The sequence below is a fragment of the Zeus faber genome, assembly GCF_960531495.2.
Source record: "Zeus faber genome assembly, chromosome: 13".
Lineage (NCBI taxonomy): Eukaryota > Metazoa > Chordata > Actinopteri > Zeiformes > Zeidae > Zeus > Zeus faber.
In genome coordinates, this window is record NC_137198.1 from 25,583,186 (window position 1) to 25,596,299 (window position 13,114).

Consider the following 13,114-nt stretch of genomic DNA (forward strand, 5'->3'; position numbering starts at 1 on the left):
CGTCCGGGGGGTCTCGTCCCGTCAAGCCGCGGAGGTGGCTGTTGGCCTCGCTGGCAGGGGCCCGGCCATGCCGCCCCCGACCCCCTTCTGCCTCCGGGTTGCTGCCGCAGTCCGAGTCCGGCGAGTCCGAGGCGGACGTAGTGGTGGAGCCGCCGCCGAACTGGGGGGAGGCCGCGTCGTCCTTGAACACCTCCGTCAGGACCCGGCCGCTGTTGGCCGACGCCACCCGAAACCGCACCGTCTTCCCGGCTGCGTCTTTCCCCGGTTTGACCTTTGACCCCTCCATTGGAACACGCGTAAAGAAGACGGATTACATGATTATTATTATTTATTTATTCTCTCTCTCTCGCTCTCTCTCTCTCTCTCTCTCTCTCTCTCTGTCCACAGCCCTTTCTATTGAAAGCTCCTTTCTTTCAAACCGTGGGGCCGCTGGGAGTTTGCAATTATCACACAAATAATAAAAGCCGATGGTGTCGAAGCCTGAGCTACGGCAAGCACCGGACACCAAAGCGGTGAATAATGGAAGAGGCCTCGCCATGACAACAGCTAAAGCAGGTGAACAAGAAACCGATATCATCAACAATGAATTATTGATCAAGGTCACTTTTCACCTGAAGACGTGCTGTCTCAGGATGTGGTCCTTGTTGTCCTTGAAATGAACTTACAATCACCCCGAAAGTAAAAGAGCTGGTTCACACCATCTCTTTATACAATTCATACACCTATAGATAGATAGATAAATAGATAGATAGACAGACAGACAAACAGACCGATAGATAGACAGACAGACAGACAGATAGATACATAGATAGATAGATAGATAGATAGATAGATAGATAGATAGATAGATAGACAGACAGACAGACAGACAGACAGACAGACAGACAGACAGACAGATAGATAATAAGATAGATAGATAGATAGATAGATAGATAGATAGACAGACAGACAGACAGACAGACAGACAGACAGACAGGCAGGCAGGCAGGCAGACAGACAGACAGACAGACAGATAGATAGATAGATAGATAGATAGATAGATAGATACTGCTAGTACCGGGGGTCATGTATCTCAACTAAATTGAACTAAAATGAAATAAAATAGAATAAAACCAAAAAATATTAATAATAATAAAAATAAAAATAAAATAAAATAAAATAAACCGGTGCACGTTATGATGTGAACAAACCTGCATCTCATGAATTAAAAGAAATTCCCCTCCCGCGCTTATAGTGGCGCTGTGGACGCACACTGCCCCTAAGCACAGAAGAAGCTGAGCGAGCGGAGGAGGAGCGGCACACGTGGGTCTGTTCAACGCTGTCAACATGGGGAAAAGAAGGCAAAACAAACAACTCTTAACGAGTTTATCTAAAAAACAGAAGAAACATCTCAAGGAGTTTGGAGAAGAGCACCCATTCCATGACATGTAAGCTGTTAGATAAGTAGTGAGCCCCGAGAGGCAACCGGTGGCTGCTCGATTCAACAACAGCTTAATGGTAAAGTGAAAATCCGTAAGATTATTTAGTTTATTCCGTTTATTTAGCCCACAATTTCCCCCGTATTTGCTACTTTATTCGGCTGGGACTTTATGAGAAACAGCCTTTCGGTGTAGTCTGCGTCCTGTGTCCTCTACTGTATGTGCTGTCTCCGTTGTCGGTTTCCCGACGAGAACGCAGAACTCGGGCACAAGCAGCGTAGCACCGTGAAGGCGAGCGCGTTAACCAGGGTTGCCAGTTGTGGTCAGTAAACTGTCGCTATGGATGAACGTTCAGGACCCTCGGGGTGAAAGCATATCCCCGCCATCTCACGTGACCAAGAAACATTAAAAAAAAGAGTCGACCAGAAGGAGGAATAAGGCTCTAGAAATTAATTTAACAATGTTGTAAAGTTGTTGAAGTTGGGGGGGGGTTCAGGAGTTGTGGGACAGACGATCTTATGGATTTGCACTTTAAGCTCTCATTTGGTATGTGTTCTCAGTTGATACCAAATGACAGCTCTTAATAATCTCTGCTAATGACCAATCGTGAAGCGCACCTCAAGATCAAAGATGCAAATGAATCTGATTGTGTTTTGGTTTATACATTCATATATTTGTATTGATTGACAGTGTCAACGAAAGACCCGAAAGGACTCAAATAGTCAAGCTGGTGAGTGTCAGTTCACAAACATCAACCTCATTATTGTAAATAATAATGGGCTGATAATAAAAAAAATGTTTTGTCTTTCTACAGCGGAATTGCCCCCGCCCGTCAGAAGCTGAGAGTGAGGAAGAGGAGGAGCCGGAGCAGCAGACGGCCTATCAGAAGCTCCTGTCGGGTCTCGGTCAAGCGGCAGGCGACGACCAGAGTGACGAAGAGGAGAGCGTGGATGATGATGATGATGATGATGAAGAGGAGGAGGAGGAGGACAACGATGAGCTTCTAGACAAGGGCGAATGTGGGAGTGAAGAGGAGGAAGGTGACTGCCATGCCGATGTTGCGGATGGAGAAGAGGGAGATGACAATGTGACGGAAGGGAAGGAGGCAGAGGGCGAGGAGTTCACCGACAAGGAGCACGAGTCTCAGTTCTGCCTGGAGAGCAACTTTGTGGCGGAGGAGCCAGGAGCCCCTGAATCTACAGCCGAGGAAGAGGATGGTAGCGGTGAGGAAGACCTAACCTGATCTTTCTGAATGCAATATGCAGCTGTTGCAACGTCGAAAAAATTAAATAAATAAATAACCAAACAAATACATTTACATTTGAGATAAAGAATATTCATCGTGTCGCGGAACTTGCCTTCATTTTGACTGCAAATTTACTCAATAATGTTATTATCTGACTACGGGTGGGATCAGGAATTCCCGTATTTGCAAATTTATTGTTTTTTCGTTGACGTCCAGGGAATGATCGCTTCGGATTACATTAAATCAAAAGTTACTATATTGTTCTTTATAAAATGTCATTGTAGAGTTCAGATGCTAGATGCGGGGTTCTTACCAGGTCCTTGAAGTGCTTGACCTTCGTCCTCAGAAATTTCAGTGCTCAGAAATGTTGTCCTTGTGCTGAAAGGCACCAACAGCATTTGAAAACCTGTGATATTCCCCCTGGTTTATTTATTCATATCGTAACATCATAAAAAAAAATTACTTTTACTACAGTTGATCCCAGAGAAATGTAAATTGAATGCAGCATGGTTGGAAATAGACACTTATAATAGTAGATGACAATGAGATTACTAATAGATATATAAATATACTGTATATAATAGATATACTAATATAAATAATAGACAATGAGGCTAAGAATATATTTAAATGAAATAAATAATTATATAATAATTTAATTAATAAAGATAACATTACATTGATTCGATTTGTTATGCCTGAAGTCTTTAAGACTTAAAAGATAGTGCTTAAAAAAGTAGTACAATTATATATCAATCATTATGCTTTAAGTGACTTAACAGTCTTAAAAGTCCACACTGTTCTATAAAACAAATCGTTTCAGAATTGGCATCGATTGTGAAACAAGAACATTCAGACATCAGCAGTTAAGCGAGGTTGTTCTATCAACAGTTATTAATGATGGGAACCAACATTTAATACGGGCTGGGTGGGGAAAAAAAACAACCTGTAAATCTATCCTTTAAGTCAATGACGTGTACTATTGATATGTGATGTGTATTGAATTGCTATCCTCTGGTTGAGCTCTCTTGTGAGAAACTACTCTGTTTTGGTTTAGACCTGTTCCTGCAGCATGTGGACACCGAGCTTAGTGAAGAAGATGTGGCCAAAATGACATCTGGCACCAAAACCAAAACCCAGCTCAAGGTACTTTATCACTGATACAATACAAATATATTTTTGAATTCTCTTCTGTTGCTTCTTAAAAATAGGCTATCAAAATATCATTTCTGGGGGGGGTTTTTTGTTCGTTTTTTTGACACAGAAACGTGAGATGTCTCTAGTGGAGATACATGAATTATCTCTTAATCATGCTTAAATGACTAACAGTCTTAAGTTACAGCTGTTTAACTAAATACATAGAGAATTGGTATCGATAATGTATAGTACATTTTCTGGCTTGATTAAAATCAATTGGAAAAATATGTTTTGTTTATATTTTTAAGTTATCGTTATCCTTGTCAGTGCTAATCACACCAGTGTTCCCCTGTGCGACCAAGTGGCCAAAGCTTGGCACCCTGCTGTGCTCCAGTCCCCTGGAGAGGTTCAGCGCTGTTGACCAGGAGAAGGACAGCGGCCTCCCCGCCATCCACAAGGTCCTCCAGCCCCAGTGGCGGTGTGTGAACCGGGCCTCCGACCCCGAGGCTGGGGCGGAGGACCTTAGCACTCTCCAGCTGGAGCTGCTGGCCCTCATGGGCACCTACCGGGACCTCTACTACCCGGAGAGCTCGCCACTCGGCCGGGGCGAACAGGTCTGCGCCGTCTACTGCGTCCACGTGCTCAACCACGTGTTGAAGGCCAACTCCCGCGTGCTGGCACACAACTCCCTGCTCAAAGAGCAGCAGGGCGAGGCCAAGGCTAAAGCCAGGGCCAGAGCTGGGGCCAAAGCTGGGGCCGAGCCCCAGGACGAGCCCAGAGACCAAGGACTGACCCGGCCCAAGGTAAGCAGCTCAATGCGCTAACCTAGGTTCAGTGCTCACTCTTATCTCAGCGATGACCATCTCCACCCGTTATTAATTCCAGGTGCTGATAGTCGTGCCGTTCCGCGCCGGGGCACTGCGAGTGGTCCAGACACTCATCGGCTTGCTGGAGACCAAGGGCAAGAAGATCGACATCAGCAACAAGAAGCGATTCAAGGAGGAGTTCGGGGAGTACGCCGACGACAAGCCCCCCAAGGTGCAGAAGCCCGACGACTTCCGCGCCATCTTCTCCGGCAACGTGGACGATCACTTCAGAATCGGTAATAAATAAATAAATAAATAAATGGGGGAGAATTGTTGGGAGTGCTACTCAATGCCTAGCACTTATTCGTTTTTTGGTTAACAGGAAAAAATTAACTTTACTTCTGTTTCCACCTCCACCTCTACCCCTCTCTCCGGTAGGCTTATCCATCCTGAGGAGGAGCATGCGTCTCTACGCACCCTTCTACTCGTCGGACATCATCGTGGCGTCCCCGCTGGGCCTGCGCACATTGCTAGGGGCGGAGGGGGAGAGCAAGAGGGACTACGACTTCCTGTCCTCCATCGAGCTGCTGGTGGTAGACCAGGCGGACGTCTTCCTCATGCAGAACTGGGAGCACGTCCTGGTGAGCGAGTCCGCCCGTCCTGCTCACCTTACAGTAACCCTGGAGTGAAGGGCACCCTCTGCTGGCCCATAGCGGGGATTGCAGAACTTTTATCAGTTAATTTATCCTCAACTTGCAATAATCTGGTTATGACAGTGTTTACATCTCTGTCCGATTTCCGCCCACAGTAATTTAGTTTGCACCCTCTCTACTCTCATCGTTGTAATATGCATTTTGGCAGTTGCAGAAGCGTGGACCAGGTGAAGTTGTGGGAATGGCAGAAGAGCAGCGTCAACAAAGACACACTAAGAAAGAAAGAAAATCTGATGGAAAAAACTAAATGGAAAGATTTCTGTTTTTTCCCTTTCTACAATTACAGAATATCGCACTATGCCATGTAAGATAAGATGAAGAACATAAAGAGCAGGCCGGAAATATTATCACTAAATTCACAATATATACATAAAAAAATAAAAATAAAGTAATGATAGACAGTATAGTTTATGTGACCATGGCCTAGATGGCTGTGACTTTAATGAATTATACTATGTACGTAAACAACATACAAGAGGAAGTTCCCTTGTGCAAGTGATGTCTACATACGTTATGCAATATGTAAGAGTAAATAAAAATACGTTTTTAAAATATTTTTTTTTTTTTTGTTTTTCAATAAATAAGATAAGACTAAAGAGCAAATAATCAACACCCCATTAAACATCCAATGCCCCCCCCCCACCCCCCCTCATTCTACATTCCCGCAGCATGTGATGAACCACATGAACCTGCAGCCGCTGGACGCGCACGGCGTGGACTTCTCGCGGGTGAGGATGTGGAACCTGAACGGCTGGGCGCGGCACTACCGCCAGACGCTGGTGTTCAGCGGCGTGCAGGACCCGCAGGTCAACAACCTGCTGTCCAAGCACTGCTCCAACTACCGTGGACAGGTGAACGCAACTCACGACCTACTCACCATTTCCCCCTGACATTGCACTTTATCTCGCCAAGAAAAATAAAGGGAGACAAAGGGAATAGCGGAAATGAGCTCTCATGTGTTGCAAGATCAAAATTGCAACGCTGCGCTAATCTATCTGAATCATCGGTTCCTGCCAGAAGCAGCTCTGTGTTCACCAGAATGAGATTCACACTGAAAGTGAGAACTGTTAGTGGTGATGTAAGGTTTTTTGTGGGGGGGGTTAAGATTTGGTTCTCGAGGAGTCACTGTTAAAAAAAAAAAAAAGAAAAAAAAAAGAAGAGTTGTTTTATTTTCTGACTGGTCATGCGTTTGGTTCAGTCGGTGTGAGGTGCGGTGAGCGTTATTACTCATTATGACAATTATCTTGATAACTCCTTCCATATCACCCATCATAGTGCAATTTTATTTCAATTCAACCTCCACACTCTCTCAGCCCACTTCGTCAGTTTGCGGTAGATCAAATCTGCCGAAGGCGAAAGTCCCCAACAAGTTAGCGCTTGTAACGTATCGTATATTAATCGTCCATGAATGTTCCAGGTTGCCGTCAAGAACATTCCCAAAACGGGCTCCATCTGTCAGGTGCTGGTGCAGCTGCCTCACGTCTTTCAGATGTTCCACTCGGACACTTTCATGGACCACGACGCCAGGTACATGTTTGGTATGGCATTGCCACCGGCGCTCCCATCCCAGAATACACATTTACCGTTCATTTAGTTTGAGACAACGAGCATCGCTGTGTAGGGGTCCTTGGCAGTGGAGTGGAGTGGTTGGAACAGCTTGTTTAAGATAACCATAATATGGCAGCGCGCTTACGTCCTTGATCAGCTTTCTGTGTTTTCTGACGCTTGAATGTTGTTGTGTGTCGACAACCGCATGTGATCCAAAACCTTACATAGTCGCCTGTCGTACTCTGCTGAGCAAACGTGTGACGCTCCTGCTCCTGCGCTCCAGGTTCCAGTTCTTTGTGGACAAGGTGCTCCCACAGTACAAGGACTCGGTCATGTCCCACACCATGATCTACATCCCTTCGTACTTCGACTACGTCCGCCTGCGCAGCTACATGAAGAAGGAGGACATGAATTTCGCCAGCGCCTGCGAGTACTCCAGCAGGTCGGAGGTGTCTCGCGCCAGGCACCTGTTCCAAAGGGGCGAAAAGCAGTTCCTGCTCTTCACGGAGCGGTTCCACTTCTACAAAAGGCAAGTGGATAAAAAAAACAAAAACTCTTTCAAGGTCCAACAGGTTAACCTGTTACCTCATGCGATGTAAAACCTTCAAATTCATTTCTGACAGGCAACTCTTGGATTAAATTTGAAATGGTATTTATTTATTTGGCATAGTTTGAGTTTGGGCGTCTGGGCTCTGCTGCTCATCACTCCCAGCCAGGTGAACAGCAAACAGGCGTACGTAGTGAGATAGAAATATTGAAGTGGCGAGCTCAAACCCCCGCCATGGGACAGAAGAGTAGAGCCCAACAGGTCAATGCAGGGGAGGTGGAGGAAGCGCAGCAACGCAGGTAGGGCAGGGGAGGGATTGGCTGCTTAAACAGGCCGGCCCATAAGGGTGGGGGAGCGGGGGAGCGTGTGGCTCTGCGGTGCTGCTGAATCTTACCCATATTCAGACGAGACGGTCAATGGCAATTTCATCCTCGTGAGCCCTGAGCTGAGATAGTGACTTCCTGCATGCTAACTGTGTTAGCGCAATGCAAGGCGGTGGATGGAAGTAGCTAGCCTAGCTGCTGTGAATTTAGAGAAATGCGCCTTCCAGCATGTTGTGTCTATATGCAGCCACATTCTGGGCCATGTTTGATACATGCGTAGCACTGTGACGGTACGCCATTTTTCTTACATATAACCACGGTATTACGGTTCACTGGAGGGGGGGTTATCATCACAGCCCTATGCACCTAACTATTTCTCCATCCGTGATAATCAGCTGTGGTGCTGAAGGGTTGCCAGTTCAGTCTGCTATTGCATTGTCATCCATGTCCTCTTCCATGTGTTGGATGCCACCCAGTGGTGTAGAGGTGCGCATACGCAGGTGTACGGCGTATACGCACCTCCGATACATAATGTAGATGCCAAACAGTGTCCATGAAACAGCATAAACGGCGGAGAAAAGCATTCAATGCTATGGTGCAATCAAAAACAGATTGTTCAGCAACGTACTCGTGTTTCTTATTAACGTTCAGCCATGTACCAGTTGTGTCTGTCACAGGCGCATGGAAGATGGTTTGTGTTATTATATTGATGATAAACGGTATTTACACCTTCTGTTTTAATATGTGAAAACTTGGGATTTTCAAAAAATGGATTTCACTGTTTTTTCTACACACATTCGAGACTGAGAACAGCACTCGCTTCAAACGGCTTCTGCGTTATAAGACGCTGTTCATCTGCGGAGGAGGTGAGGGCCACAGAGAGGAGTACGGAGTGGAGATCCTGCGAGTACAGGAGCATAGACCAGTGCAAGTCGATCCGTCAGCATTGAATGACATCACAAGGAGGAGTGGGGCTGCTACTCAGTCACTGTTGCTAAGAAGGCGTCCTCATTGCTCACAGCAAACCAGTTACGGCCATCCCAGTTGTCTACTCACCCACCGACGCTGGCCCGGTGGAAGTGGTCGAAAAAGTTCTGTGAGGACGCTGTGCCCCATCAGTGCAGAGGGAGCAGGGCGTTTATAACTGGAACATAGTCTGTTGCAGTGTTCTCAGAAACCACGGGTGGCAGTAGAGAGAAAGTACTGTGTGAAGCAGGAAGTAGTAAACGAAGAAGAGCACTGGATAGCACGCAAACATGGCTGCACACTAGGCTTGGGCCAATTTAAGATTCAATCGTCTATCGGCGATCGACTCCATCGACATTGATGACAGACTTTTTCTTTTTTGTTTGTTTTTTTTAAATCCGCGATTTTAAATCAGAAATTTAAAATTTAAAAAGGGGCAGGTGCTCAAAAAAAAAAAAAGAAAAGGCACCTGCGATGTGCCAAGGTTCATGAGGAATTCATCACCAATATATTTTGCCCATATAATCGCTACCTCCGTGGCCGTTAATTAAAAATAAAAAAATTAAAAGCGTGCCTGGTAAGAGGGATGGGGGGGGGGGCCGTGGGGTCCATGGGGCAGGTGCTCGGACCCCCCGACATGCCCCCCCCCCCGCACGTACCTGCCGCTCAATACGCAAAGCTTGTGATTCTAATATGGCATATTAGAACATATAATATAATCTCATAGAGAAAGACTTTGATTTATTTTATTTCCTTAGTTTCTCACTTGTATGGAAAATGAAAAACATGAACCAAACTTGGAGATTTGGGGCGGAAGTTTTTTTTTTTTTGTTTTTTTTTTTGTTTCTCCTCCAGACAGCGGTGCGCGCTGGCTCCCGTTCCTGTGTTTTTATTTTTGATATTTTTATTACCGTTTGTTTCCTACATGTATCAAACAACATTTTGAACACAACTGAGTCATGGGTGAGCGTGGGGATGGAAGCCATAGTTTACCCACCTACCAAGACACCACTAACCCACTGATGGTACCTATTCTCCATCCAGACATATCACTGACTGTGAACTGGCAACCCTACAGCTGCAGATGGATGGATGGATAGATAGATAGATAGATAGATAGATGCTATACAAACACATTTGAAAAAGTTAATTTTTTTGCTTATCGGCTCATCAGCTCTTTCCCACGTGTCCCCTTCAGATTCACCATCAGGGGGATCCACAACCTGATCTTCTATGCGCTGCCCACCTACCCGCACTTCTACAGCGAGGTGTGCAACATGCTGTCGGCGGCAGGGGCGCAGGGCGAGGCTGGGTCCGCCAGCTGGACCTGCACGGCCCTCTACTCCCGCTACGACGCCCACAGGCTGGCCACCGTGGCCGGGGCCCCGCGGGCGGGCCAGATGCTGAACTCCAACAAGGCTGTTCACCTCTTTATCACCGGGGACGACGACCGAGCTTCCTGACCCAGCGCATGCGTTGCATATTTCCAACCCAGGCAGCGTCGTAAAAAACCCTTTATACTTTAGCACCCTGAACGTGTGCGGGTCTCTGGAGTGAAGGGTGTTCATAAGAGATAAGAGGCTGTAAAACTCTTCAGTGGGGTTTATATGTAAAGTGTTTGACTGTTGGTGTATCTTGGAAAAATGTTCTGCTAATACCACACTCACCTTTGTAATAACAGAATTTTTAAGATCCAAGTGTCCGCATGAATTAATTGATGATGTAAAACACGTAGTATTCCTTTTTTCTTTTTCTTTCTTAACCTTACCTTGTCTTCCTATGTTTTTTGGTGCCTTGGCAGCCACAACTCAAAATGACTTAGTCAAGTATAATCTAGGGTGGTTGTATTTGCGCTGCAGAAACTGAGATTTTCCCAGGCCTGTGATTGTGCGTTGAAGATTATTTCGTTTTACATTTAGCAGACGCTTTTATCCAAAGCGACTTACAATTATTCAAACACAGACGGCCGCAGCCATCAGGAGCAATTAGGGGTTAAGTGTCTTGCTCAAGGACACTACAGCATGCTAGCAGGAGGAGCCTGGGATCGCAACAACAACCTTTAGATCACTAGACCACCAGCTCTACCTCCTGAGCTACCATCCCCCACATTAAGTTACTTTGGAGAAAAATGATCCTCAACTACCTTGCAATAAAAATACTAATAAAAAAATACTGACGAAATTCGTCATAAAATGTTAAAAATAGTACTAAAAAATTGAAAAAGGTAATAGAATAGTATGAAATTCTAATTAAAATTGTGGGGAAAAAAAACGTTTTTTATGAACTATCTACCTTACAAATTCATTCTCGGGATATGTGTAAGTGAAATAACCTTTTAAAGCGAACCGCAGACCTTTGATCTGTATTCTGAAAGAGCACATTTCCTTAATTTAAGGATGGGTCCTGTGGACTGAGTTTCCAGGATTCTACCGTAAGTCGTTCCCATCATTTATAACTGACGTTTAAGCCTAAAATAAACGTTTTTTTTTTCAAAAATCGGAAAAACACTATTATCACACAGTAATGTAATGTAATGAAGGAAACAAATGTTCGGGAATCGAGCACTTCATCAGGTTTTTAATGGTTTTGTTGACTTTCGCTCTTTGCAAATCCCTTCTTTTGGCTACACCCACCCGAATGTAAGAGACTAGAAACAGGTAGTTGGGCCACTTCCTGGTGGTAACCCGCTGCAGCCAAAGTTACAGTCTGGATGTGTTGGAGCAATTGCAAATGTGATATTACCGTTACTTAAAACATGTTTGTATTCTACTTTGGGACATGTGACTAATGTTAATTTCCTGTTTTCGACAAGGAGATTTAACATTTAAGACTTGAAAACGTTTGCCCCATTGGGTTGCATTCAAGCAGTGAGAAGGAGGTTCTATGAACAGTTGAGCGATGGGCACCAACAATTTTATAAATTCTGGGTTGGCAAAAAAGCCAACCTATCCTTTAAAACTTTTGTACCCCAACTCAATATATTGTGACGTTTAGCGGGGTAGCTTGACAGACGAGGCGTGGAGACAAGATCCAAGTTGCTAACTCAAACACTGAGCCCAGATTTATTTTCCTGTCAGTCACGTACTGACGAACAGCTAACCCGAGGTTGAGGGCACTGGATTACAACAAATAACAGGGTGGCTAGCCCAAGGTAAATGATAGATGCGGGGCAGTGTCTCTCAGCTACTTCGTTCCCCGCGCGCACCACCAACAAAACACAACCACCACCTTCGCTTCCCTCCTTTTTTCTCCCTCCCGGAACAGAGCCTGCAGCCAATCCCCAACCAGTGACACCTCCCTCAATTAAAGCAACAGAACACACATCTACACAGTACCCCGGCGTTACACTGCCCCCCCTTTCTAAATTCCTCGTCCTCGAGGAACTAACTAACTTCAATCCAAGTAGCGCTGGGGGACTCTCCTGGGTCGCTGCATCCCCCATTCCCCGCTTCCTCTCTCCCCGAAATCCTGTGTTGGAACAACTGCTCCCAGTGGCGCGACCTGAATCTCCATCTGCTGCCGCCCCGATGTACTCTGTGGCCCCCCTGGGGAGGGCGGTGAGGATGTGGCTCCTTCAGCACGTGTAGATGAACGCTGTAAGCCCACAGGAGACTGCGGCGGGGAGAAGGCTCCGTCTTCAGGTTGTGTCTGCACAGCTGGAGGGGTGCGACGAGCCTGACTATAGTTTGGTTGACTCGCGCCCCTGTAGGGCGTCAAACGGTCACGGTGCAGCACCACCACTCTTCCCCGAACAGCCAGCTTCACCCTGTAGACCACCTCCCCCACCCGTTCCAAAACACGGCAGGGCCCGATCCATTTACTCTGCAGCTTAGGCGACTTCCCCTTGATCCTTTTCGGTGCATAGACCCACACCAAGTCCTCTGCGTCGAAGTGATTCCCTTTCGTGTGCTGATCATACGCTCACTTCTGTCGCGCCCCCGCAGTCTCAGCCTGTGCCCTCGCAAACTCATGTGCCATTTCCACCCTCTCTCTGAGCAGGATGGCATACTCTGTACCAGCCGGTACCTGGTAAGTGTCGGGGGGCAGGCCATATGCCAGAGCGGTCGGGGTCCGGAGCTCCCTACCGAACATAAGTAGGGCCGGTGTGCACCAAGTTGTCTCCTGTGTCGCTGAACGGTAAGCTATCAGGATCAACGGCAAATGCAGATCTCAGTCCTTCTGGTCCTCGTCAACCACAAGGGCCAGCTGTACTCCCAGCTTGTGGTTTAAGTTCTCCACCAGACCATCACTCTGCGGGTGAAGGGGCGTCGTCCGAGTCTTGCGGATTCCGAGTTGTTCGCACACCTCCCCGAACAGCTTGGACTCAAAATTGGTCCCCTGGTCAGAATGTAGCTCCGCAGGGACGCCAAACCGACTGAACATCGCATCAACTAACGCCGCACATACGGT

At 46.4% G+C, this 13,114-nt stretch overlaps 1 protein-coding gene across 1 annotated transcript; it reads left to right on the top strand.

Annotated features, from left to right (window-relative positions):
* Positions 1-1,293: 1,293 nt before the first annotated feature.
* On the top strand, positions 1,294-10,276 carry utp25 (UTP25 small subunit processor component). The gene is made up of 11 exons (XM_080012579.1): positions 1,294-1,427; positions 2,109-2,148; positions 2,233-2,641; positions 3,722-3,810; positions 4,164-4,604; positions 4,687-4,903; positions 5,046-5,248; positions 5,989-6,171; positions 6,738-6,847; positions 7,152-7,397; positions 9,903-10,276. The coding sequence occupies exons 1-11, from the start codon at positions 1,327-1,329 to the stop codon at positions 10,165-10,167; spliced, it is 2,304 nt and encodes a 767-aa protein (XP_079868705.1). The 5' UTR covers positions 1,294-1,326; the 3' UTR covers positions 10,168-10,276.
* The last annotated feature ends 2,838 nt before the right edge of the window (positions 10,277-13,114 follow it).

Bases quoted from the DNA above. Each gene is read 5' to 3' on its own strand.
- utp25 (XM_080012579.1), top strand. From the start codon at position 1,327: ATGGGGAAAAGAAGGCAAAACAAACAACTCTTAACGAGTTTATCTAAA. The intron at 4,904-5,045 runs GTAATAAATAAA...TCTCTCCGGTAG, and splicing joins GGACGATCACTTCAGAATCG to GCTTATCCATCCTGAGGAGG. The intron at 5,249-5,988 runs GTGAGCGAGTCC...ACATTCCCGCAG, and splicing joins AGAACTGGGAGCACGTCCTG to CATGTGATGAACCACATGAA.